The 24,705-nt window shown below is 39.2% G+C and overlaps 1 protein-coding gene and 1 pseudogene across 1 annotated transcript in view; one reads left to right on the top strand and one right to left on the bottom strand.

Annotated features, from left to right (window-relative positions):
- Window positions 1–190: 190 nt before the first annotated feature.
- LOC129361705 (solute carrier family 12 member 9-like) lies at window positions 191–15,602 on the bottom strand (annotated as a pseudogene).
- A 124-nt stretch (window positions 15,603–15,726) lies between these two features.
- clcn2a (chloride channel, voltage-sensitive 2a) overlaps window positions 15,727–24,705 on the top strand; it is a 41,302-nt gene continuing 32,323 nt past the window's right edge. Inside the window, exon 1 of the mRNA XM_055033829.1 lies at window positions 15,727–15,811. Within this exon, the coding sequence (XP_054889804.1) occupies window positions 15,761–15,811 (51 nt within the window). The 5' untranslated portion in view covers window positions 15,727–15,760. The remainder of the gene's footprint in view (window positions 15,812–24,705) is intronic.

Below are 24,705 nucleotides of genomic sequence, written 5' to 3'. Positions count from 1 at the left end.
TCTACTTGGTCCTTCAACATTTTCAGAATTTTTTATATTTTAAGTGGAACAGTATTATGTGTCATTCCATAGCTCAAAAGTTATCAAAATAACTAAAAGTTATATATTAATTATGATTTAGAAGAAATTTAACTTCAAATGTCTTGAAAGACATCTGTCTCTTTAATAAGCTCCTCTTTCCAACACTCCATCAGCGTGTCACCTCAATCATGTTCCTGATAAGCTCTGCAGAAGCACAGAGCTTATGTGCTTCTGCACATAAGCTCTGTGCATGTGCAGAGAGCTTATTAAAGGTAGAATACCAGGTGAAATACCTACTTTCACCAGGAATTTGCCCATTGCTGCTGCTGCTAGTGTAGAGGAGCTTTGTGAGGGAGTGTGCTTTGGGAGGCAGAAGCAATGCAGGAGAGAGCAGCTCCGAAGAGGAACTTTGAGAACACAAGCATTTACGCACGCCTGAAAGGCTGCCGTGGGAGCATGAAGGAATCATGCTCCCACGGTTTTGGACCTGAGCTGATATCCTAAGTTCCTTGGGCATCTTCTGGAGCTTCATCTCCTCATCTTCCGGCAGTGTACAGCCTTCCTCCACACATAGGAAGAGGTGAAGTTTTGCCTGGTTCCAGGCCCAGGTTTCATGAAGGACACAGGACAGCTGGATTAGGAACAGGGAGCAGATGTTTACATATCCGTGACTGTCTGGATGAAGAAGGTTCAGAGGCCACGAGTCTACAAATGGTCTGACTGAACTTTGGGGGCCCAAGACTTCCTCCTGACAATACTGGTTGAATTAATGAGCCAGAGCCACATTCATTTTAACAACCTCCGCAATAATAGACACGTATTCCGCTTCCTGAAGATGTTTAGATTCTTCAGTAAACTTGGAGGAGCTTGAAGGAGCTCTAGGACTCAGAGACTGTGGCTGCCAACACTGAATCAGAGCCAAAGCTCAATGATGGGAGAATTTGACTGGTGAGGCCATCTTCAGGTGTGCAATCATCATAAGAGCCCAGTACAAGAGTGTTTGATCTCATCCGAACCGAGTCAGCCACAGTTAGGTTCACAAACGCCTTGATTTTTACATGATCCACATGACAGCCAGGAATTACAACAACTCTGCAAGGGATCAGTTGGCAAACCATCTGCACAATTACAAAGGACACAAACGATAGAAGCATAATGACAGACCTTTAATTACCGGCAAAAAATGTGTGTGTCCAATCTGCGTTAGAAGTTTCTCAGTAAATGGCAATCATGTTTTGATTGTGGTGGTTGGAGTACCAAAAATTTGGTGGATGTACAATTTGCATCACTGCAGTTGTGAAACAAATGAGGAATACAATAATATAATTTTCTAACATGATTGCAGTTTTCTAGTCAGCAGGAAATGATACCATGGTTATGTAATTATATCTAGGAACAGACAGACCCAAAGATGATTTGGTACCTCTTTCAAACTGATCTGTCTCTCCTGCTGACATTGTTAATGAAGAAAACCTATATTTTTCTATCCTGAGTAATTGTTCATAAATATTTACACAAGTCACTCCAAACCCAACATACTTTTGTGAATTTAGATGTACCCCAACTCATTAATGCTATATTTGCTGAAAATAAAGGCTTCATCTTTCTAAACAAGACACCGAGAGGTCAGAGTTTTACCCGACCATAATTATCACTGGCATGTTGTAAAACAATATTATTGCAAGTGTGAAATATCCACTTCTCAGGAGTGCTGTAGCTTTTTGATATACACTTACCAAGCAGTGTTAGCTTCACATGTCCCAGGACATACAGGCCACTTTTCTTCAGGTCGTTGATAAAAGTGACGAAACTTGCTACCATCAGCCTCCAGAACTTCACATGGTCCTTCCAGAAGCAACAAGTACTTACGAACCTAAAAACATAACCAATTTACCTTGATGTTTACATTAACATGGTCTTGAAAAATGATCTATGCTCCTTGAACTTTCAGATTTTAAGTTGCAGCTACAAAGCTCAAAGTATTATATTAGGATTTTTTTAATGGCCATAGAGCAAAAGGTAGCACCCAATTGTGAAGTAGAAGAAACTGGCTTTTAAAACAATATCACAAATATTTGAATGCGCCATGTTCACTCTCCAGAGTCCTTTAGTCCAACACCACCAAGTGTGCATGTCTAGAGAGTGAAGGTTTTAACCCTTTCTTTGGGGAACACTGGAGTTCAAACTAAGACACGATGAAAAGTCATGAAGAAAATAAAGTCCTGCCATAGATTCTCAATTAAATTTACAGCTAGAAATTGACTGGAGCATTTACCAGGTAAATACACATTGGCCAAAACCAATCCTTTATGGCTGTATGTTTAGCATGATAGTTCTGCTTGAAAGTTTTTGGGTATCTACCAATTTCCCCATTAAAACTGATCTATTTTTTTTTTCAAATAAGAGGAATATCTCACAGCATGATGCTGCCATCCCAATGTTTCACCATGGGTATGGTGTGCTCAGTGAGTAACAGTGTTGACATTATGCCACACGGTCTTGCCCACAGCCCAAAAAGTCCAAAATTTGGTCTCATCTGACCAGCAAATGCTTGTAGTACCCCTCATGACAAAAAGTACCACTTCTTCATTACACATTTATACTGAACGTTGTGTTAGCCAGAGCATAAAATCCCAGTAAAATACATAAAAACTTATTGTCTAATGCTCTACTAATTTATAGTAGAAACTATTGACAGATACCTGATGGAAGATGAGAGTTTTACTGATGTTGCTCCTGATGCTGTTGGGCGCCAGGTGGATTACTGTATAAACATCCAGAGGAGCAGCATAAATGCTATGCTGGCAAAAGCATGAATGGAACTAATAAGGAACATCATAACCAGGCGGATAAAGATGCCCAGAGTGCAGGTGTGTCATGTGAAACAATGAAATGGAAAGATGGTCTAAAACAAAAAACAAAAAAAAAATGTATACACTGTTCAGGCAGGTAAATCTCAAAACAGATAAATTACTGCAGGCTCCAGTGCCAGCACTTGAAATTTGGCCATATTTACAGCAGCATACACCAACAAGAAGAAGATGGTCGCAATGGCAAGTATGTTGTTCAATTTGCCAGCAAATAGCATCACCTAGTGGAGTGAACATACAACTTCAGTTTATGTGATACCTTCAACATTGCTGGAAAATCCAACTATAGTATGGCAGCCTAATATTAAGACATTTGCTTAAATGAAACTGAAGATGATGCAAACATTTAGTTTTCTCTGAGTGGTTAGATGATAAGATTAATCTGAAATAATGTTTTATGTTTACTTCAAGACAGCCACCACCAAACAAACTACCGCATCTAATGTTTCAGTCATCCATTACGATCAATGAGAAGAAGAGAACACATTTACCTGATTCTCTGAAACACATTTCCAGGCTTTAATAGTTAAATGCTTTGAAGTACTTCAAGATTTATTCCATCATGACAAGGCAAATACCAATACTACTTGTTACATTTGAACTGACTTGTTGCTGATAAAGTGCAACATAGAAAAAACTTCTTGTACTTATCCAGTTCACTGAATTCAGGTATTCCAAATACGTTAATTGTCATATGTGTATAAAATCCGGCACAAAGCCATGCAGACTGATTCTGAACATATTTATAAAAGAATGGGTCACTTTCTGAAACTTCATTCTAATGAGGTGTAGGAATATGATACTGCATGAACATATCCAGTCAGTTTAGAAATGCCCTTGCTACCAAATATTTTACAGCCAACCGTTATCAATATTATAACAAAATGGAGGCAACTGGGAATGACAGCAACTGAGTCATGTAGTGATAGACCAACACAATCATAGAGTGGGGTCTGTGATATGCATCTTTTTAAAGGTTAGAAATCCCTGTTGTTCTTCAACAGATGGCCTGCACCATGAAAACGGTTAAGAAGCCCTACCATCTGCCACAAACACACAAAAAGCAGGGCCATATCAAGGGTGGTCAATTATTTAAAAACTTGTGTACTCCATGTTTTACAGAACTTATGAACCGCTATAAGAGATAACTAAAACAATTCTCATCAATAATCAAAAATGTTCCCTTGAAGTAGAGATGTCCACCTTTGTAAGAAAATACTATATGGATTGGTAAATGGGATTCATTCTTAAACCATTACACCATAAGCTAAAGATTTACCTGGACAAGAAACCAGGAGATAAGTTCAGAAACCTGAGGGTTCCACTGTGAGATGTTCTCCTTCCCGGTGCCAAATGTGGAACATTAGGAAAATCTCTCATATTGCTCATCATCTAAAAAATCACAAACAACTGAGTCATCATGCACTCGTGAAGCTGAACAAACAATGGAAAAGGTTTTTTCCTTCTAAGTGAACAGAGCAAGCCATCTGCTGACAAACGATGCCTTCCTCATTAAAATGCCTCCACCATGAAAATCAGTAACAAGTGACATTTTGTCACAATAAGGAGCAATGCCAATTTTAAACAGATGGGTGAATATTAAAATGCTTAGACAAGCACACAAGAGAAGTCTAATTAGATAAACTAAACGATCAGTGAATAACTTGAGCAGAATCAACCTGCTTTAATCACCTCATTTGATCTATATGAGCTCATTAGTTGATTCCTTCATTTCTACCGCTTACGGATTAATTTAATTCACAAACTACAGATACATCAGGACATAACATCTTACTTGTTAAGACATTATATCTTGTGTATAATAAGACCTTAAACTCTCTAAGGGTCCAAAAAACTCTGCATGCAATTAACAGCAGAACATTTTTTTTATATTCTCACCCAGCAAGTTATCTTTGGCCAGAGCATTCAGGATCCTGGAAGCTCCTATGAGGTTACTCATTGCAGCAGACATGGCGGAGGAGTAGATACCAACTGTCACCATGGGAGGCCATACATTGATGTCCCCCAGCTGCATAATTTTCACTTGCAATTCTTTATTGCAGCCATTTTGTTTTGATGTTTTTAAGATATATCTTCCTGGTTATCTACTGTGTTAAACAACAAATTCATTTTCTGAATTGTTTAGGCATAGAAATTACCTATCAACTTCTGAAATGTGATTTGGAATTTTATTGGGGCGCAACACTTATACCCTGGTATAAATGCAACAGGATCTGTGTTAAGATAATTGTCAAAATGGGAGATGAGTGTTAAATTAAATGATTCATTTGGGACTGTAGTAATAATTTCCACCTTGTTTCATGAGGAAATAAGCTCCCATTTCACTGATTAATAGGCACCAATCAAAGAATCACAAGTAATTCTTCTCTAAATATTGAGCCTTAAGGACATTAAAACTCCTCAGCTGTGTGGATGAGATCTTCAGCTTTCAAGTCTAATCAGTCAGAACAACATTTTGAGTGGACCAAGAAGTTCTGAATTGCATAAGTGAGTGTTTAACTTAAACTGGCTGATGAAAAAGTTACAGTAGTTTCATTTTTCAGCTAAAGTGTTGAAAACAATTTAAACAAAAAAACAAAACAAAAAAAAAACAAGCTTTGTCATAAACGTAGCATCCAATTCCTGCACTGGAGCTGCTTTATATATTTCTTTTAAATAACATAAAATCCGGTTGCTGAGAAAGACAGTAGTTTTTGAGAGGAGGCATCTGCACTTTTAAACATTAAAAAACTCGACACGTTGGAGCTTGCTATGATTCCAGTGCAGCTGTTGAACAAGACTGCATACAGTGGGGCAAAACTCATCATGTTGCCGGTGGTGTAGTCAACCGTGTAATTAGCTTTAAAGGGTAAAAATAGGTCAGAGATTTATTTTATTAAAAAAAGACAATTTCTGAGATGTGTTAAATGTACACATCAGCTATCAAAATAAGTTTGCAAACTTTTGTGGCACTTACAGAATAGGTTTCCCTTCGATGTGCGGAGCCAGAGGCTAGAATAGAATCACCAAGGGGCCCAACAGTGAAAAAGCTAATGAAGATTGAAGCCAGAACGGTAAGGACGATGATAGAAATGATAAAGGTAGCTTTGGCATAAATGTAAAACATTTATGACTGTAAAAACAAGCCAGTGTAATTAAGCAACATTGGCATTTACTGCATAGATGTTGACATGTATAATTATCATAAATGGTAAACTGCAAAACTCCTTTCACATGATGCTGTTTCACTGCACTGGAATTTGCTTAAAAGATGTGAAAACTTTCTTTCAGGGAGCTTTATGTAGCTTTTCCATGTTACGCATGTCCTCTGCTTTTCTAACAAGGTGCACAATAGCCTCTGAAATGTACCATCTATATTTGCTTTCCCTTTGTGATGGATTTGTTTCCACTGCATTTTAATTAAATCATCACAAGTTACTTTTTTTTTTAGCCGCAATGCAGAGGTTTTACAACACAATGCACTGAGGTCAATGTTAAACAAGCACAGCTTTCTGCTACTTTTTTCCTGCAATTTTGAAATGAAATAAAAAAGGTACCAGTTGAACTGTGATCAGTGCAGCAGCTCAAGGTATGTGGTGACGTTAATTTAGCTGCAATTTTTTCTCTTATCACCATCATTACCCCTTTAATAAACATATTGTTTGTAAGCAGCATACAAATAAATTACAACCCTCGCATATCTCAATGGTTCATGTAAAGAAAATAAAAAATCTTACCAAACAGACTACAAAGCACACCAAGAGGAGGATAGTGTCATACAGCAGGCAGCAGTATCCAGATGGCAACATTTGATGAGAACCTGTAAAAGCTGCAGTGTTCTCTGACAAAAAGTGAGAGAAGGCTTTAAGTATGTGCAACACATCAAGAATGTTTCAAAATGTTAAATTAACTTTACCTTCTAGTACTCCAAAGGTAAACATGATTGTTTCTACCAAGCCCAGAACAAACAGAGCGCAGCCACAGACATCAGCAAGAAAAAACATGCCAGAAAGCAAAGACACTTTATCACCTCTTAACAAAGCCTCATCACCAACGCCCAAGTGAGGTTTTAAAGCAAAGGCGGTCAACTGTGTCAGCTTTAAAAGGATGCAGAAGGCACCACCAGCCTCTAAAGCCCCATTAGTGGAGATGGCACAAATGGACAGAACAGTCATTGTGATGATAAAGTAGGCCACCAGGAACATGGTGATGGAACGGTATAGACCTGCCTGACCCACAACAAAACCTGCAAAAAATTTAGAGGTCATACATTTCTCTCAAAGGATAAACCAAACAATTGGCAAAAGAGCTGTTTCAAATCTGAAAAGGGTGCATTTAATTTAGGAAAAAAATCTGCCTTCTGTTTAATCACTATGCTTTCTTTTTCATAACCGAATAAATCCAAGCACAATAAAATTGATAAAATATAGGATAAAAGGTGTTTTAAACAGAATATACAAAAGTTCAAAATTACACTATGTCTAACATGTGACTGACCAAAATACAGTCCAAAATAAACATGACAAGTTTATTTCCTTCATGTATAGGACAGTCACACGGTGGTAGACATTGTGTAATTTTGAGCTTTTGTATATTCTGCTTTTACACCTTTTTAATCCTACATTTACATGTTACAGTCCAAAATAAACATGGCAAGTTTATCAACAACCTTAATAAAATGGATTTATTCGATTTGTTAATTGCAGCACTTATTGAAAAATGTCCATACTGCTAATACAAAATTGGACGCATTAAGTCAACAAGATAACACATGCATGGAGACTTATCAAAAGGATTCTCGCTGCATAAAAATGTGCACTGTCATCTCCTTCTTGTTGAAAAAGAACAGCGCTTTGAGTCACAAAACTCAGACATTCCCAAAAGCATTGAAAGGATTTTTGAGAATCCAGGATGCCTCCCAGCAGAGGAAGCTAACAACACATTTGAATCCAAAGCCAACCAATTAGAGAAAAACTCATGAAAATGTGTCTGCTTAGTATTTATTAATTTTAATCAGTACACAGCGCGTGTTGTGAGGCGTGGTGTGAAAGTGACAAAAACAGCATGTGTAAGAGGAAAACCCCAAGGATTTAAAGTTTAAGACAGGAGTTAATTTGATGGCAAATGAAGTTCATTTGACCAGCAAATTGGTGCTTACCCTTATGAGGCTGTTTACATGCTGTTTGTTACAGCGACTGCATCCTGTTACACTCATTTGAAGCTGTGCAACTATGAGTAGGTAGTCAATGTTAATTTTGTCTACTGTTTGCTATCAAAGTCCCACATCCTTTTTTCTATTGGGTCGCGTTTGACCCTCACACTGTCAGTGAGAATATAGGCTGTCTCCTCTCTTTTCCTGGTGCTGGAGGAGACGAGATGAGAATGTTATCACTCAAATAGTGTACAAATGTACAAACAGTTAGTGCTTTTATGAGCCAATACCGTTTTGTTTTTTTTTCCATGGTGCACTACAGGATGTTTGAATTGGTGTGGGAATATTTCTGGAGCCAGAACACTCACTCAGCAACTACAGAGGCGAGAAGGGAGAAGCCAGATAAACAGATGTCATGTGTAAATAAACAGCTTTCTTGAAGTCTTCCTAGGAGCAAACAAAACTTTGTAAGGAGTTGTCTGAAAGCAAAAAGATGATGATCTTTACAGAAGAGATGCTACAATATTCATAGCCATTCTGGCAGCTCTGTTGCACAGAAACTCTACAGGTTCGGCCTCAGTTTCCCAAAACTCAGAGGATGTAGCAGACAGAGCGGCAGGAGTGCTAGATATCAACAATCTGCAGATCCAAAAGTCAGCCTTATTACAAGTTCATTAAAAATACTCAAAGTGCACTCAATGCTTAAAACCGTGCCCCTGCCGTGCTGCTTCCGATGAGCTCACATTAGTTTCATTAAGTGATTTATCAGGTAAAAAATTGTTCTGAGTCAACTGTGATGTCTCATAAAGAGGAGCTGTGTGTCCCTTTTGTCCTCCCACCACTTGATTTCCCACCTTCTCATTTGGTAGTGGGAAGTGCGAGTGTTATCTGGACTAAGAGGACAACGCTCTCCAACTTTCACTGACTGAATGTTGGGGACTGTAAAATGGCATTTAGCTTTGAATATTTTCCTGTTTGATCTTCAGGAAACAGAATGGTTACTGACATTCACATAGCTGCCACACAATCTTCTCAGAACAGCTGGGGAATATTTAGTGGTTTGTCAAGATTCTGCATCCCCTAAAACAAGAAAAAATCACTTGTTTGTGTAAAATACACCCATCTGCAACAATGAGCATGTGGTTGTGTGACATATTCTTTTTTATATATATGGTTTATTTACCTGACTACACAGTGTAAGACATTTTGACATAAAATTTTACACAAGAAAGCTAAAAGTAACATATTGCATTCAAACTGGACTTTTTGAGACATGGTGGGGGCAGCATCGTTATGTGGGGAAGTATTTCTACAGCAGTGACATTGAACCATAAAGGTTAAATGTTGGTGGGAGCACCAATTTTTGTGGAGATGTTCTGCATCTGAATGAGTTGCAGAAGAGGCGAAAAAATGTTTGTGTTTCTACCAAAGCCACAATTTAGAGAGGTTAATCAACATAACAGCCATGTTTCTGAACTCTGGGAGGAGGCCAGGGTACCCGGAGAGAACCCGCACATGGACAGGAAGAACATGAAAACTCCATGTAGAAAGCCAACCAGGCCGGGATTCGAACCAACAACCTTCACACTGCGTGACTCATTAAATTCCCGTTAAAAACTGTCATTTTTCCAGCTATGTCTTTGCAGATCGGACAAGGTGACCTCACAGTCCTCCAAAGCTCGTTTAGTATCCAGCCTCGCAGGATTGATCGCAATGTGAATCTTCACCCAGCTGGAAACATGCAATCATACTTTGGGTGTTAAAGGCTTCAGGTCGCAGCTGGAAGATGCAGAGACTCCAATTCAATTGCTATGTAGACGGGGTGCATAAAGACTGTCAGTGACATGAATGCAAAAATAAAATAAAATAAATAAAACATGATGCACATCTATCCTAATCTCCAGACACACTTGTTCATTCGCTTCCTGGACAGTAACTGAGCCCGTGCTTCTTGCGCCATTCCTTTCTTTTTTTTTTTTTTTGCCCCTTATTAAGACGCATGACGCCCAATTCGGACCGTTAATAGTGCATCTGGGCTGTGACACGCAGGGAAAGGCGCACCATGAGCCAGATACAGATGTTCTCTTCTTCTTACTCATATTCCTGCAGACAATCCCGGCTGCTGTTAATTAAGACGAATGTGCCCCGCGCCTCCGCAGATAACGAGCGGAGCGAAAGGATCTCTGCACACACAGGGAGAAGACGACTGCGGGCCAAAGCTCTGACTGTACCCGCATTGCATCACGGACACGACACCCGGTACCCCGCTGTCTTCCTCCCACCTCAACAGGCGCGGATGAGGAGACTGTAGCGTCTTATCGCATAGTTTTGTAGACTCATGCCGCCGCGCTCTCAGTCCCAGCCAGCCAACAGATGTGCGCCGCTCCGGAGGCGCAAAGCCGGTGATTTTTACGCGCCTTTCTGATAACTTTGGCGCGGCAGTATTTATGGATTGCGCATCAGTGACAGGGCAGCCTCTGGGATCTGCTAATATTCCTCCCTCAGTGGAGTTTTGTGTCACCACCGGGGGCCACAAGCTGCCGGATCGCGTTATATTTTGTAAGTGAGCGCTGCAACCTGTAGCTGTGCGCCTCTTTTTATTCCAGTCAACATTCCGCTGAGGCGCAATGGAGGGACGCAGCTGACGCTTTTTGAATCCCCAAACTTGAAGAGGAGACTGGAATAAAAGAGCAAAAAGCAGCCCAGAGGAAACAGTGAGTACACAGCGTCCTGACTGGCTCTCGTATTTAGAAGTATAAAATCCATCCAAATGTCTCCTTAACTTTGTCCGCATCTGGCTCAAGGACAAATGATAATTACAGGTCGGTTAATTCGCGATGTTCAGATTTTATTTGATGATTCCCCCCACAGCTCATGCATCATGCAGACCACAGACTGACCTAAAATTGAGTAACTTGACATTAAAAATAGACAGGCGGTGGTGCATGGGGTACATGGTGATGATGCGCAAAACGGATTAAAAGGTCTTTGTAACACAGCAAAACATAGGGATGAAATAACAAATGAATGCTCTTGTCTTAAGTGTTAAGACAAGAAAATGTCTTATCATTGTCCTGTTCGATAAGAGAACAATAACAAAGCATTCCCCTTGCAGCGTCATTTTATACTCTGACTTTGTTTTCATAATATTTGATGATGTAAGTTCCCTCAAACATTTCGACTGTCCAGGGGCCCTGCAGATGGTTCTCTGCCTGGCTTAGTAGGAAGCTAGTAAACTTTATTAACCTCAGCTTGGTAATGTGTCTGAGTTTCAATCCAATCTCATTCCTATGTAATAATACAATATAATCATTATACTTTATGTCCTTCCACTTGTTGCCCTGCCAAGACCAAGCTGCAGCTCAACAACTGTTTCATCTGTTACCCAACCAAATGTCTTCTTTCCTGGAGGAGTCCTTTACAAGATTATAGACTTTGAAGCCAAACAATGCCTGTGTGAACAGATACATTAATTAAGTGCTTGAATCCACATTTGGAACTGACAGAACAGGATTAAAATACCTTTTAAAAGTATTCATACTTATGTTTTTTTTTTTTTTTTTTTACATTTGATCAGCTATGAACATGTTAGCTCAAAAACTCTACATGAATCTATTTCTTGGTGTTTGTGCAGTCAAAATGAGAAGCTTAAGAAGACACATGAAACTTTTTTTCCACTGTATGAAGTTAAATCAGACCAAACTTCTCTTGTTTTAGGTCAGTTAAAATTCAATTTATTTCTCTCTGCTAAATGCCACAATACCGAGAGAAATGATAAGTCAGAGATTTAGTTGTAAATGTCTTCAAAATCAGATGTTTTCAACCATATGTAGTAAATCAGCACAAAATGCATTGTGATCTGGAACAAAAACAAAACATGGTTTTTGAACATTTTTACAAATAAAATTATCACAGATGTACCTCGCTTTTGTATTCGACCTTTTTCAATGTGAAACTACTAAAATAAATCTGGTTCTACCAATTACTCTAGATGGTACACAGAGTGCACCTGTTAGTAAAGACTTGGTGTAAATCCAGCTGTAAGGCCCCAAAGGTTTTTTAGGGAAAATTTGGGAATCAACATCAGAATTTGGAAGGCAAAGGAGAAGACCAGACAGGCAAGATATCGAGTGGTGGTGAAATTTAAAGTGGGATTAGTTCATAAACAATGTCCCCAAGAAGAACTGCTGACATCCACAGCTCAGAGGAAAGAGCCTGCCTGGAGGGAATCTACTATTAAAACATGACTAAATAAGTGGCGAGAATAAAACTTTCCTTGCTGAAAGAAAGCCATAAAAAGTAAATTTTGCTGTTTACTATCATCTGTGTGGGTGTAACATCAAATCTCTTTTGAAGAGAATTAAAAAAAAAACGTTCTATACTGTACACAAAATTATTAATGTAAAAGAAATGCATCTTTAATGCACATTAGTTACCCTAAACATAACATACAATTGTAGTGAAAGTTTGCATTGACTCAGTTTTTAGTTTTTAGTTTTTTTATAAGAAAATGGAAAAAGTGATGGATAATGTTACTTCTCTTTTACAAATAAACACAATGTTGTGTTTATTGACCACATAAAACCCATATAAATACATTGAAGTTTTGTCTGTAACATGACAAAATGTAAAACAAAAATAAAAAAAATCAAGTGTTTCAAATACTTTGCTCCGCACCTTAACTCTGTCTGTTTCACTACGACGTAAATGAAGTTGGTGAAACTCATTATCCTCATACAATATAGGCCCAAAATAATCACACAAAATAGGAATGAAATGCAGTTTCTGATAGCATACTTGAGTCTAAGAGGTTTCTCAGCTCCGGCTGTCCTCTGGTCCCTGGTCTGACTCTCCATTTGTTGCTTTTCCAAGAGCTAATCAACTGCAGCCTGTCCTGAGAAACTGGTTAATCTCTTCACCCCTAATATGCCTTTGGTCTTCAAGGAATATGATCTTTCATCCATTAAAGGATCACAGAGGTTCAAGAGTGTAGTAAGGCTTCATGTGTGAGCTTTGAGGTTTCTGAAAAGGGCTTCTGCAGGCATGCATGCACCTTTTCATTCAAAAATAGCTTTTTTGACAAGTAAGTGAAGTGGTTTTAAGATTACTTTTTTGAAGTGCTTGCGAGCAGAAAGTCTCTCAATATGAGGACTGAACGTCACTTTTCTAAAGTATTGAAAGCAAAGATTTATATATTTTCTTTCATTTAAATTGTGTTTAATTGTTGTTAATGGTGCACAGTCTGCAAATGATTCAGGAGAGCTTCATTCAACAAATATAGAGTACATGCATGAATTAACAAGATCCTGAACACCAATATATACCACATTTTATCTGGGCTCTGTGCCTTTGTTTATCGACAGTTTGATATTTTTTTTCATTGTTTATCTCTCTCTAGGTGATTTATAACACTTTTTGATCTGGAAACAACTCTACTGTGCAGTAATCATGATGTTGCTTTTTCATAACATGTTCATTGCGTTCCTCTGTCAGTAATATCTGAAATGAGAGATAAAGAATATTCAGTCTCTCTAAAGCTGCTTTTTAACCGGAAGAACGAGAGTGAAGGGCCTTTCTGAGAATGAAGGGAACCCCTTTCTTCCATTCTTATCAATGGAAGAAAATATTCAGATTTTTACATCACTTAAATTCAGCCAGATTAATGTACTCCAACTTGATTGTACAAAATACTGAAACCACTTCTCCCAGTGATGATGGTGAAGTGCAGCAGAGACATTCAGACTTTTCTGGTGACCTAAATGTAAGCAGTGGTATATGATTCCACCACAACAAAACAATTTTTGTCAATGATGACAAATTTTCAGTTTACATTGGCGTGTGATGTAATACTAAAATGGTTTTGACTGTGAGTATTAATGCATATTAAGGTGTATATTTATACTACCGTAATAGGTAGAAATAAGTGGATTTAGATTTGTGTAAGGAATCCCATGTTGGTGGATTTTAGCTACTACGGCGATTAAAATGGTAAATGGAATGGACTGAACTTATATAGCACTTTTCCAGTCATTTTGACCACTCAAAGAGTCACATTCACCTATTTATACACAGACCTGTAGGCAATTTGCGGTTAAGTGCCTTGCCCAGTGGTACATCGACATGTGGCAGGAGGAAGCTGGAATCAAACCTACAACCTTCCGATTGCAAGACGACAACTCTGCCACACAACCACAGTCGCCCACCGATTAGTCATGCACTGCATTAAACACTGCAGTAATCTGGCTGTTAAAGTGGAGCAGCAAGAACAGAGGTGTTGTTAAAAGAAAGTTATAGGTCTAACTAGCAATTTCCCACAAGCCATGTAGAGGACTCAGCAACCATGTGAAAAAATATGTGCTCTGGTAAGATGGTGCAAAATAACCTCTTTGGCTGATAGTTACAGCAGGAAATAATCTGTCCTTGTACATCGCTTTATCAAGTCCGAGGACTCCAAAGTGCTTTACGCTACAATTAGTCGTTCACTCATCCATGCACACATTCACACACTGACAGTGGTACGCAATCGGTGTCACTGGGCCTTCAGAACACTATCAGCAGCCAAAGCGGGTGAAGTGTCTTGCCCAAAACCAACAAGGCAAAGATGGACAGAGCAGAGGTTCAAACCAACAACTCACCAACCCCCGTGAGCCGCCGCTGCTCTTGAATTCACTTCACCAAATACGGCAGACAATAAACGCCTTCTATCTCCATTACCTCACCATCACCAGTGGCGATGCCTGCAGACACACACGGCAAATGACATGCTGAAAAGCCACAGGATGGGATTCAAACCTCAGGCCTTCTTGCTTCAAGACAACAGAGCGATTAACTGTGCCACTGTTAAATCAGATGTAGTCCTCTCATTGTCAGTAAAAATAAAATTAAACTAAAACATTAGTCTGTGTAAAGATTCAGGCATTTATGGGAGCCTTTCTGGTTTGACAACAAATGAAGATTTTCCAATTGATTTTGAAGAAGGATATAAATAACTTTCATTCATCTTGATCCACATTTTCAATAAAATATAAATTATTTACATTAATTTATTTATATTTTTTTTCAGAACTGTTCCAATTTTTATATTGTTTAACTACATTGCAAAATATCAGAAACAGACTTGAATGACATTAATTTTAGATATAAATTTGGGTATGAGTCATTTTCATCTTAAACACAGGCGTTGATATATGACTCCCAATTACAGGCTAACCACAACCCTTATGAATTAATCATTCTCTTTGTTATCATCCATGCGGTGACTGAAGTAGGGAGCAAAATACAGCTGTGCTGCTCAGAAATACCACTCTGGAGTGTACTGTAAAGTGTTTTAGCACTGACGTATGTCACCTGGATGCTACCTCCGCATGCCCAGGTCCAGGAAGCATTAGTGTAAAAGTCCTCTAACAGCTGCTCCAGAGAGAGAGAGAGCAGCGGAGTAAAGTGGAGGAGGGAGGCGGTGTTTCGCAGTTAAACTGCATCGCTGCTGCGAGCCAGCAGCCGGCTGTGCCTCTCATCTGGCTCACACACTCACACGTCAAGGCAGCAGTCCTCTGCACCATGCAGGCGGGCTGGTGGTAGCAAACCTGTTACACACCGCTCACGCGATGGCAGCGAGTCACACTGAGTCCTCGCTCCTCTCCTCTGCTGAAGATTAATTAGAGGAAAACTGATTTTTTTATTTATTTATTTTTTGCCTCTCAATGAGGATTTTGCAGCGATGGTGAAGGGCAAAGCAGAGGAGCGGACACTCCAGTACCAGCAAACTTTGGTGAGTTTGGGGTGATGTCATGGATGATGCGTGCAGTTGGAGGTCGGGCATGCTTGGGTTACATGGAGGATGGAGGCGCAGCTGCTGCCTCCTCTGCTCTGCCCTGCAGGAGGACGGGGACTGTGCTGCTGTGTGTAATCTCCCCTCTAGGACATAAAACGTGGAGTGCTTCTGGTGGGCTCGTAAAGCAGATGCAGTAGTCCTGTCTGCGCTCCCTCTGTTCATTCACCTTGATCCACAGGTGTTGCATCAGTCTGCGTCTGCCTGCACCAACATGATTAACTCTTATCAGTTTTCACCAAAGCATGTCAGACACATTATTCAGCCTGCAGGAATGCATGTATTGCTCTCCTCAATCACCTTATGTAAGCCCTAATGAGGAATTAATAAGATGTTAATATATCTTCCTCATAGGTCTCCTGTAGATCTACTACTTCCCCTCCTTCATCTTATCCTTCATCTTATCCTGCTGTCATCATCCTCTCAGTCCTTCCTGTTTGCTGGTCTGGCCCAATACATGAACTAAAAGTGGAATGTTTCTGTCTATTAATTGCTTCTTGCACTAGTTTCCCCATGCATGTCACTACAGGACTGACAGTGGTACCCTGGAGCTCTTTATCTATATTCAGATAAAGGGACAGTCTGACAGACAGGCAGTCAGGCATAAAAACCTGTGGATTTGTGTCATCCCTCATTGATTCATGTGTCTGTGACAATCTATCTTCTGTGTATCTTTATTTGTTTCTGCATGCACACATTTGGACAGATGAATGCACAATTTTCAGACATTAGATCCATTCGTCGCTTTCTCACAGCCGTGCCGGGCCCCTGATGAACACGAAGACGTTATTCCCTTTTTGCTGGTGTGAAGATCGATGTCATGCTGTGTTTCTCAGTCAAAAGATCAATAGCAATGTAAAAAGGCAGTCTGTGAAGATTGGAACGTGCTGTCTGTACACCCCACCTCTGACCGTCTTACTCTGATCAGTTGATTTATCGTTAACTCTTTACGGTCCTGTTGCCAAAAATAGCCTGCTGTGTGTGTGTGTGTGGGTGTGTGTGTGTGTGTGTGCGCCTAGACATGTGTATGCATGTGTTTCTGTAGCTGAATGCTGGTGCAGTAAAAGCGCTATTTATCACATTTCTTTCCTCAGGTGAAGCGAAGACTCTGGGCTTTTTTATCCCTCTGCAAACCCAATGAGATTTAGAGGTTGATAATCACCCACTGCAAAAGCTCCGAAAAAAAGGAGAACATTTATAATCTGATGAGTGATGATTTTCTTGGAGGCTTAGCTGCAGCCCAAAAATTGGATTCTGATGTTGACAAAAGGATCTTTTTGTGTTTTATTGTTTGCCCCCAGAAAGACTCAGACGATTTTCAGTCTTTGTTGTTTGCTTGTAGTTCAGAAGAATGGTGCTGCGGGCCTGATGAGCAGGTGTCACGAAAGCCCTTAGTGGAGAAAAATATAAGAGATTTATCTGATAAACCTTTCAACGAGGGAGTTACAGAAACACAATTTGTCTTTTTATAGCTTGTTTGCTTTCTAATTATTTACTACATATGCAGCAATAATTCTTTTTGAGACCAAAAACCTGCAATAGTGTGAACTTTGAAAACATTTGAAACAAAAATGAATCATTTCGGTGTTTTCATGTTGCCTGAGTTTGACAACCACTGCTGTGGTTGTCAAACTCAGCGCAGACTCAGGATTTAAGGAAAGCACAGAATACAGTACTGCTGTGGTGGCTCACACTGGTGTCCTAAAAATGAAGGTGTTAAAGTAACTATGTTTTTTTTTTTTGTCCCCATAATAGTCTGAGTTACTTATTAAACAAATATCTGTACATACGTTGCTTAGATGTTGTTCCTCTGACTAACTCATTGATCTGGCAGACATTTAGAGTGTACAGCTCTTTAAAAAGAGTCTCTAAGGATTGGTCAAGTTTAACTAGTCAATGACATTTGAAACAAATGACTCTAATTGGTTGTGCTTGCTAGAAAACTACAGACAGTTGTACATAAGTAGAAGACTTATCTGTTATCTGTTTGCATCTGTTATGAGAGATACAAATCACAAGGATGATATTTATAATGGCATAAAGTTATGATTGTAACATAGCCACCGCATTAAAAGAACATTCTTTTGAAAATCCAGATCTCAATTGAGCAGAAATCGAAAACTAAGTTTGCTTTAACTCTCTTTGATCGGTGAACGTTTGTGGAAAAAAACGGAAAGATTTTTTATCCTTTTCATTTTTATCCTTGTCATTTTCATTTTTATCCTTGTCATTAAATGCATTGAAACTAAGAACTCCCACTGCTTTCAGTCTGTGAATGTATCAGACCTTAGATGCGTATTTTGAGTTTATTTCAGAAAAGAAATCAGACAGAGTGTATTGGCAAATGGTTTTGACACCAGTCTCATGAAAGATACTGGTCTTGTAGTTATTTTGTCTTCTGTTGAATTTAAAACAAATTTTGCTAACAAAAAAACAATAACTTTGTTTGTCATAGTTCTTAGAAAAAAGTCTTAATTTGTCAAAATCAAAATTGTAAATTTGTGTGATCCAGAAGATGCCTCACTGCTAGATTTGTGTTATCAACTGTACGATTGCAATTACTGCATAGCTGACCTTTGCAGATATCTTCATACATCTCAAGTTATAAGTTACAAGAATTTAAAATTTTTCAGTTTTGATATTATTAAGAAAGCTGCAGATTAGGTTGATTGTTTTTTAAATTATAAATCTGAATCCGATGTTCTGACACCCATAGTGTGTGTGAGGAGTCAATTCCTCTTGGGAGGATCCTGGTGGCCAGGTTGGCTTGCTTACATCTTGGATTGGCTCTGACTTTGAAAATAAATGGCATATTATTTGCATAAATATCTCCTCTAAATGCAACACTTCTGTGAGTTCTGGATAACTTATTGGAAAGCATTTATTTAGTCTCTCTTGATGTCTTTGATGGCTTTCATTTTAGGCTGCATCTGCTGTGTTTTGTCAGGTCAAGGGCAGGACAAGCTTGGACATCAGTCAGTGGTTGTCTGCTTCATGTCTCCTGGGATGAAGGACTGGAAGTGGTAAATTAAAGAAGCACCAGGTCAAATGCTGACAAGAAAGGAGACAAACTGATTGTGTTATGTCAGTTTTGTTTCCAACTGTTTGATTTTTTATTTTATTTTATTTTATCGTTTAGCTTTTCGTAGAAGCTTTTCTCAAAGATGTGGGTGGTCGGGATGTGTCACAGGATTCGCCCGAGTCGTTACATGTGTTTTCTCTTTTCAGGAGCGTGGGCAAGGTTGTCCACGGGCATTTGTGTGAGTAAACGTGCGTGCGTCTGTGTGTGTTGGAGTGGGAGGGTACGTTTTGCACCCACACATATCCACCTGCCTACACACGCAACCTCGTACATGACATCAGTGACATCAGGTCCATCCAGCAGCGGGGGGGGCGGGAGGATTTAGCTGCTGCGAGCATCAAAGTCATCATCCACCTGAGAGGGAGAAGCCACTCCCTCCTCAGCACAGGGCACTGCAGCACTGCAGAAATGTACTGTACACTCAGCACACGCTGCTGTCTTTGTAGACTCACATGTGAGAATGTTTTTCTCCGAGCAATCTGCTTCAGTGAAAAGTCATGCACCGCTTCTAAGATCAAGTTCCTCTTTTAAATCTATTTCAGTCTCATTTTGAGCCATGCTACTGCATCATTTTGCACATGTGGGAATGAAATAAAAAAAAAAAGATTTGCAACCTAAAAATTTGTATTGCTTCATGCATGACACTTGCAGATGTATATCAGTATGCTGTGACTATGTGTACAGATATTAACATACTGCTTAAAGTGCATTTTACTGAAACTAGACACAGATTGTCTCTGGAGCAGAGAGCCAGCACTGTGTCCACAGAAAACTAGACTCAGCAGTGTGAGATCTGTTCCTTCTCTTTGGATTGTTTGAAATGTGTCACAGACCAGTTGGGTTGGTAAATATCAGCAGGCTGTTTGCAGTTTACTTTGGTCTCTTTTAAAGAATTTGGTCTCTTAAATCAACCAGCGTTGCTTTACTTGTCAGCTCCATAATTCAGGCAGGAGATGACTATTTTTCCCGAAAGGAAAGTTAAACAATGGAGTAGGGTTTAAGTTGCACATTGTGTGTATGCATTTTTAGCGTCTCTGTTGCTGTCGCACAAAAATTGCTGTCTCTTCAGGGAGGTCTAGTTTCGCCATGTCAGCACTTTGCACACTTCTTCCACGCACACCGACACACAAACACACACAAAGAGTTTGGCTCGAGCCCAGTCCAGGCCTTGTCACTTCCCAATTGTGCTGTTACCTGCACACACTGCTGAATGAGCTACTGCAGAGACTGCAGAACAAAAATATCCTGAATTGACCAAAATTGGATCATTTTCATTCAATTGTGTTCAGAACCTAAATGTCTTAATGCAGTGTTTCTTAGTCCTGGTCTTCAGGATGCACTGTTCTGCATCAGGATGCACTGTTCTGCATGTTTGAGATGTGGCTCTGCTTCAGAATACCTTATTGGAGTGATCACACTCCTCAGCATGCCATTAAGTGCTGCAGTCTGCCAAGTCATGAAGAAAAACCTTGAAACATGTATTGGGTCTGAGAACCACTGTTTCCATCCATTTATACACCTATTTATTTTCTTTGTGCAGTTCCTGTGGAGACGCTGGGCGGGCTCTGATGCTTATCTCTTGCAGTCAATAGGTCAAAAGGTAGAATGTACTTTGGACAATTCACTAATGCCACTGAGCTGTACGGCATCGTTTGGTCCGTTTTGTTATCATAGTTTGTGCACCATTTCTCTGCCCTCTTGAGTTGGAGGACAGTGGCTCAGGTGAACCTGCTGGTGTCGCACAACATAATCCATTGATTGGGAGACAGAAAAACTAATGTGTCACGATTGTCATTGACATTTGATGCTTTTTCCAATTCATTTCTCATCATATACAAACTAATTTGGGTGGTGCATGTGAATTAATTGGTTAGTTACTGATATCTGGAGTAAATTTCATGTCAAGTGCCCCATTAAAAATATATTTACAAAGAAGAACACTGACTTTTCCAATACTAATTTTCTCAGAAAAGGTGGAAAAATATTTAAAATTGCTTAGAGGAACAGTTTAAGGTTAACAAAAGTTTGTGACCGGATGTGTCCAAGCAATACTTTATTTACATTTACCTGACTTTAATCAAATGTATTTTTCTCCTCATATTTTAGAATTTTTTAAGCTGTCTGCACAAATGTAAGTTATCTTGTTTCCGTGAAGATAAGTTCTTAAGTCATTGTTGCAAGTCAAATTAGAAGTGAAGTATCTCAAGGTGAATGTGGCTCAGATTGTGCAGTAATCATAAGGATTGGCAGTTCAATGTCTGTGTGTCCTAGAGAAACAGACTGCTGACCTGATGTGTGGCGATGACATCCTGTGAGTGCAGATCAGAAATAAAATGCAATGATGTGTGAAAAAGTGAAGTGCTTGGACCTCACATTTCAGCTGTTAAAATTGCACCACTTTTAGACTGATTGCATTTTAGATCTCTGAGTCCCAAACTGACATGTCAGTTTGTTTTACCAACCTGCTACTGCTTTGACACTTTAAGCCTGACGCAAGCATAATCGCCGAGTTGATGTGTGTTAAAACTCTGCTTCTGTATTTAAGTATTTTTCGACACGGTGTCACTATCTCTGTTTGACGGTTCTCTCTTCATCGCATTGGATCCCTCTCTCCTCTTCAGCCTGTGTGCCTCTCTAAAGTTATTACCGTGTGCTGTTGTCGCTTTTCTCTTGTCTTGGTTCCACACTCATGCACGTCTTTGCCTGAGTGCGTCAAGACTGTGCACGTTTATTTCACTGCATGTGTGAGAGAGAGACAGCTCTGACTCATGGGGTCCCATTCTGAAAGTGGCCTCCACTACCTATATTAATTCAAATGTGGAAGGCAGGATGACTCACATTGTCACTTCCTCCTCTTAATTCAATTTTCTGTCTTGTCCCTGGAGGCTGTACTGTTCAGATTAAACTGTGTTTTTAGTAGTTTTCGTAACTCCACTGGCCTCATCAATGCATTCTCAGCACGAGTTTAAGTAATCAGACAACCATAATCATATCGCATCTGGAACATCCATCAGTCTACCTGCAGAGATGAGGCAGGAAAAAGAAGATTCAAATCATCTGATGAATATTTATTATTAAAATCAACAGGGATGAAAGCTTTGGGTGTTTTTCATATAGATGTTTGTGTCAGTAATTGCCTTTTTGAATACATTACTTTGTAGTGACTTGGAAATGGCTGAATAACTGAAAACGTCCTGCTCAACTCGTACAAAGTGTCTTGCAAAATGATTTGTTATTTTGAACTTTATCAGCATTGTATTAAGTATTTGAAATGTATCTTGCCTGGTGTTATGTAATATAGCAACCGAAAGCAGGAATCATTGATACGTGGTGTTCAGATCTTTTACAAATACAAATTTTAAAATATCTAGTTTATATATACCCTCATGAACGGTATTGGAAATAAACTTCCATTCTGCAGCTCAAAAATTTCAATATTGGTCTCACCTGACAAGAGCCAGCTTCTTACACATGTTCTACAGGCTTTCTTTCAACTGTTCAAGTAGTGGTAAAATCATTTGATTTTTTCATCTGAGCTGCAGATCTTTGTATTGCCTCCATAGACGAACTTCTTTTGTGACTCTCTGATTAATGCTCAATTTTTTGGGTCTGTCATTTAAGTGGCCAGGGTGCATCGTACTCTTTCTATTCTTATATGAGACATTTATGCTTTAAATGTCTGTGCAACTTTACATCAGCTCTATTTGCTGGTTTTTGTGATGCTTTTTGCTCACTAATATTGTCTAACAAACCTTTGAGTTCTTGATAGAACAGCTGGATTCATCCTGTGATTAAACTACTGAGCCTCAGTTTGCTAGCAAGTGACTTCTGAAGGCAGTTGATTGCATTGGATTTTATTTTGGGGTCTCAGAGGAAAAGGGCTAACACAATATGTGTAAATTACACCTCAGATTTTTATTTGTGAAGTATTTTTTAAAAACTAAAACTATCCTTCTCCGAATCAACTATCCTTCTACGAATCAACTCTATATCTGTGTAGAAACAATCCCAATAAAACATATTGAACCCTGTTATTGTAATGAGACAAAAGGAGTGTATTCGTTTTTTAAAATGTCAACTCAGGCAGAGTTTAAATAGTGTTTTCTTCACTTTATTTGTTTGGAATGGAAATACATTTTTTAAACAAAGAGAACAATATGTGACCCTGAATACTGGAAACCTCAGAATAAAAGATAACATTGTAAAAAGCCAGCAGAGCAAATAGCAAGGAGATTAAAGCAACCAGTTGAACACATTAATTAGTCCAAAAAGAATTACAAATCCATAGTCACAGAAAGCAGATTGTCTGACTTAGCAAATGTGACACATTGTGAGATGTGGCAGTGGAGTGTGGGGCGGGTATTGCTTTCTTGGAGCTTGGTGGACATGCAGTACAGTCTTCCTGTTAAAACCCAGCAGGCCATCCAGAACAGAGCTGCTGCACTGAGAGGCTTTTAGGACATTTGTCCAGGAAAGATAAATCAAATAATAATGTGAAGCTATTTCCTGCTCATGGGGAGGTTTTTCCAGATATCACACACAGGCCCATTAAAAGTAATAAAACCATAACAGTTAAAGGTTTAAGTCCATTTAGAGCCTCTGTGGCCCATTTGCTGTGTCTGGAATGTGGAATTGCATTCTTTGTGGGACAAGACGAGACTCTGAAACCCCTTTTCACTGAGCAAAGTCCATCTAAATCCTCCTTTGTTTATACACATGAAAATGCATTTAAAACTGACACTGTTCTATTTGAAGACTTTACATTTGAGAAACAAAGCAAGTAAAGCAACACTATTTGAACAAAATGAAATCTAGTTGCATTCCTACTGACATACCCTTTTACTCTTATGATCTCAAAGGGCACAGAAACAAATACAATGTATTAAATTCAAGTGAACCAAAACATTTGGCTATAAATGCCTTAAGACCGTTAAAAGCCGTGTTAATATTTGAAACATTATTGCTATCATGGAGAAAATACAGCAAAAATAACAAATTTACGATGAAATTTCTGTATGGTATCTCGCAGAAAACTGTTAGGAGAATGTTTCTTTTCATGGATATTGATTTGAATTGGATCATTTCTGTTTTTCCCAAGACTTAAGTAGTTGACATTGTTAAATGAAATTAAGTGTGCAGCACCAATGACCAATAGACAACCAAATACAATCCGTAAATAACCACAGTAGAGGGGCCATTTTCACGTAATCAAAAACACTCCGCAAAACTGCCAGACTGACTCCAGAATGAAGCGACCCACATCTTTCAGTGTCTGCAGATCACAAGCTTCGTAGTGATTTGCATGTATCATGCATTGATTGGTGACTAAACCTTGGAAAAATCAAAAGGATTTTATTTTCCTATGGATTTTCTTTTCTTTCGGCTCTTGAGCAAACTATATTTTAGTGATCTACATGCTATAATACAGACACAGAAGCCAGCATCAGCAAACTCCCCTTAGAAGTACATCCAGGGCTTGTATCTTACATAGACATGTGTGAAAGAAGTCACAGGCCATCTGGAGCACGGCCCCCTGGGGGAGCAGCAGGTGGGACTCTCTCTGTGGGTTAAATGAACATTTATCTGTAACCAGTCAGCCTCCCGTATGACCGACTCCTGCAGGTACAGCTGTCAGTTTGCCTCACAACATGCAGCATACATGCAGCTGTAATTTATGGAAACATTTATTTATTGCTTTAAATGGTGAGAACACAGGCACAAAGACACATCGTAAGAAATAAAGAAACTGCCC

This window comes from Poeciliopsis prolifica, unplaced genomic scaffold (genome assembly GCF_027474105.1).
Source record: "Poeciliopsis prolifica strain line A6 unplaced genomic scaffold, Auburn_PproV2 SCAFFOLD008, whole genome shotgun sequence".
Taxonomy (NCBI): domain Eukaryota; kingdom Metazoa; phylum Chordata; class Actinopteri; order Cyprinodontiformes; family Poeciliidae; genus Poeciliopsis; species Poeciliopsis prolifica.
This window is presented reverse-complemented; position numbering and strand designations above follow the sequence as displayed.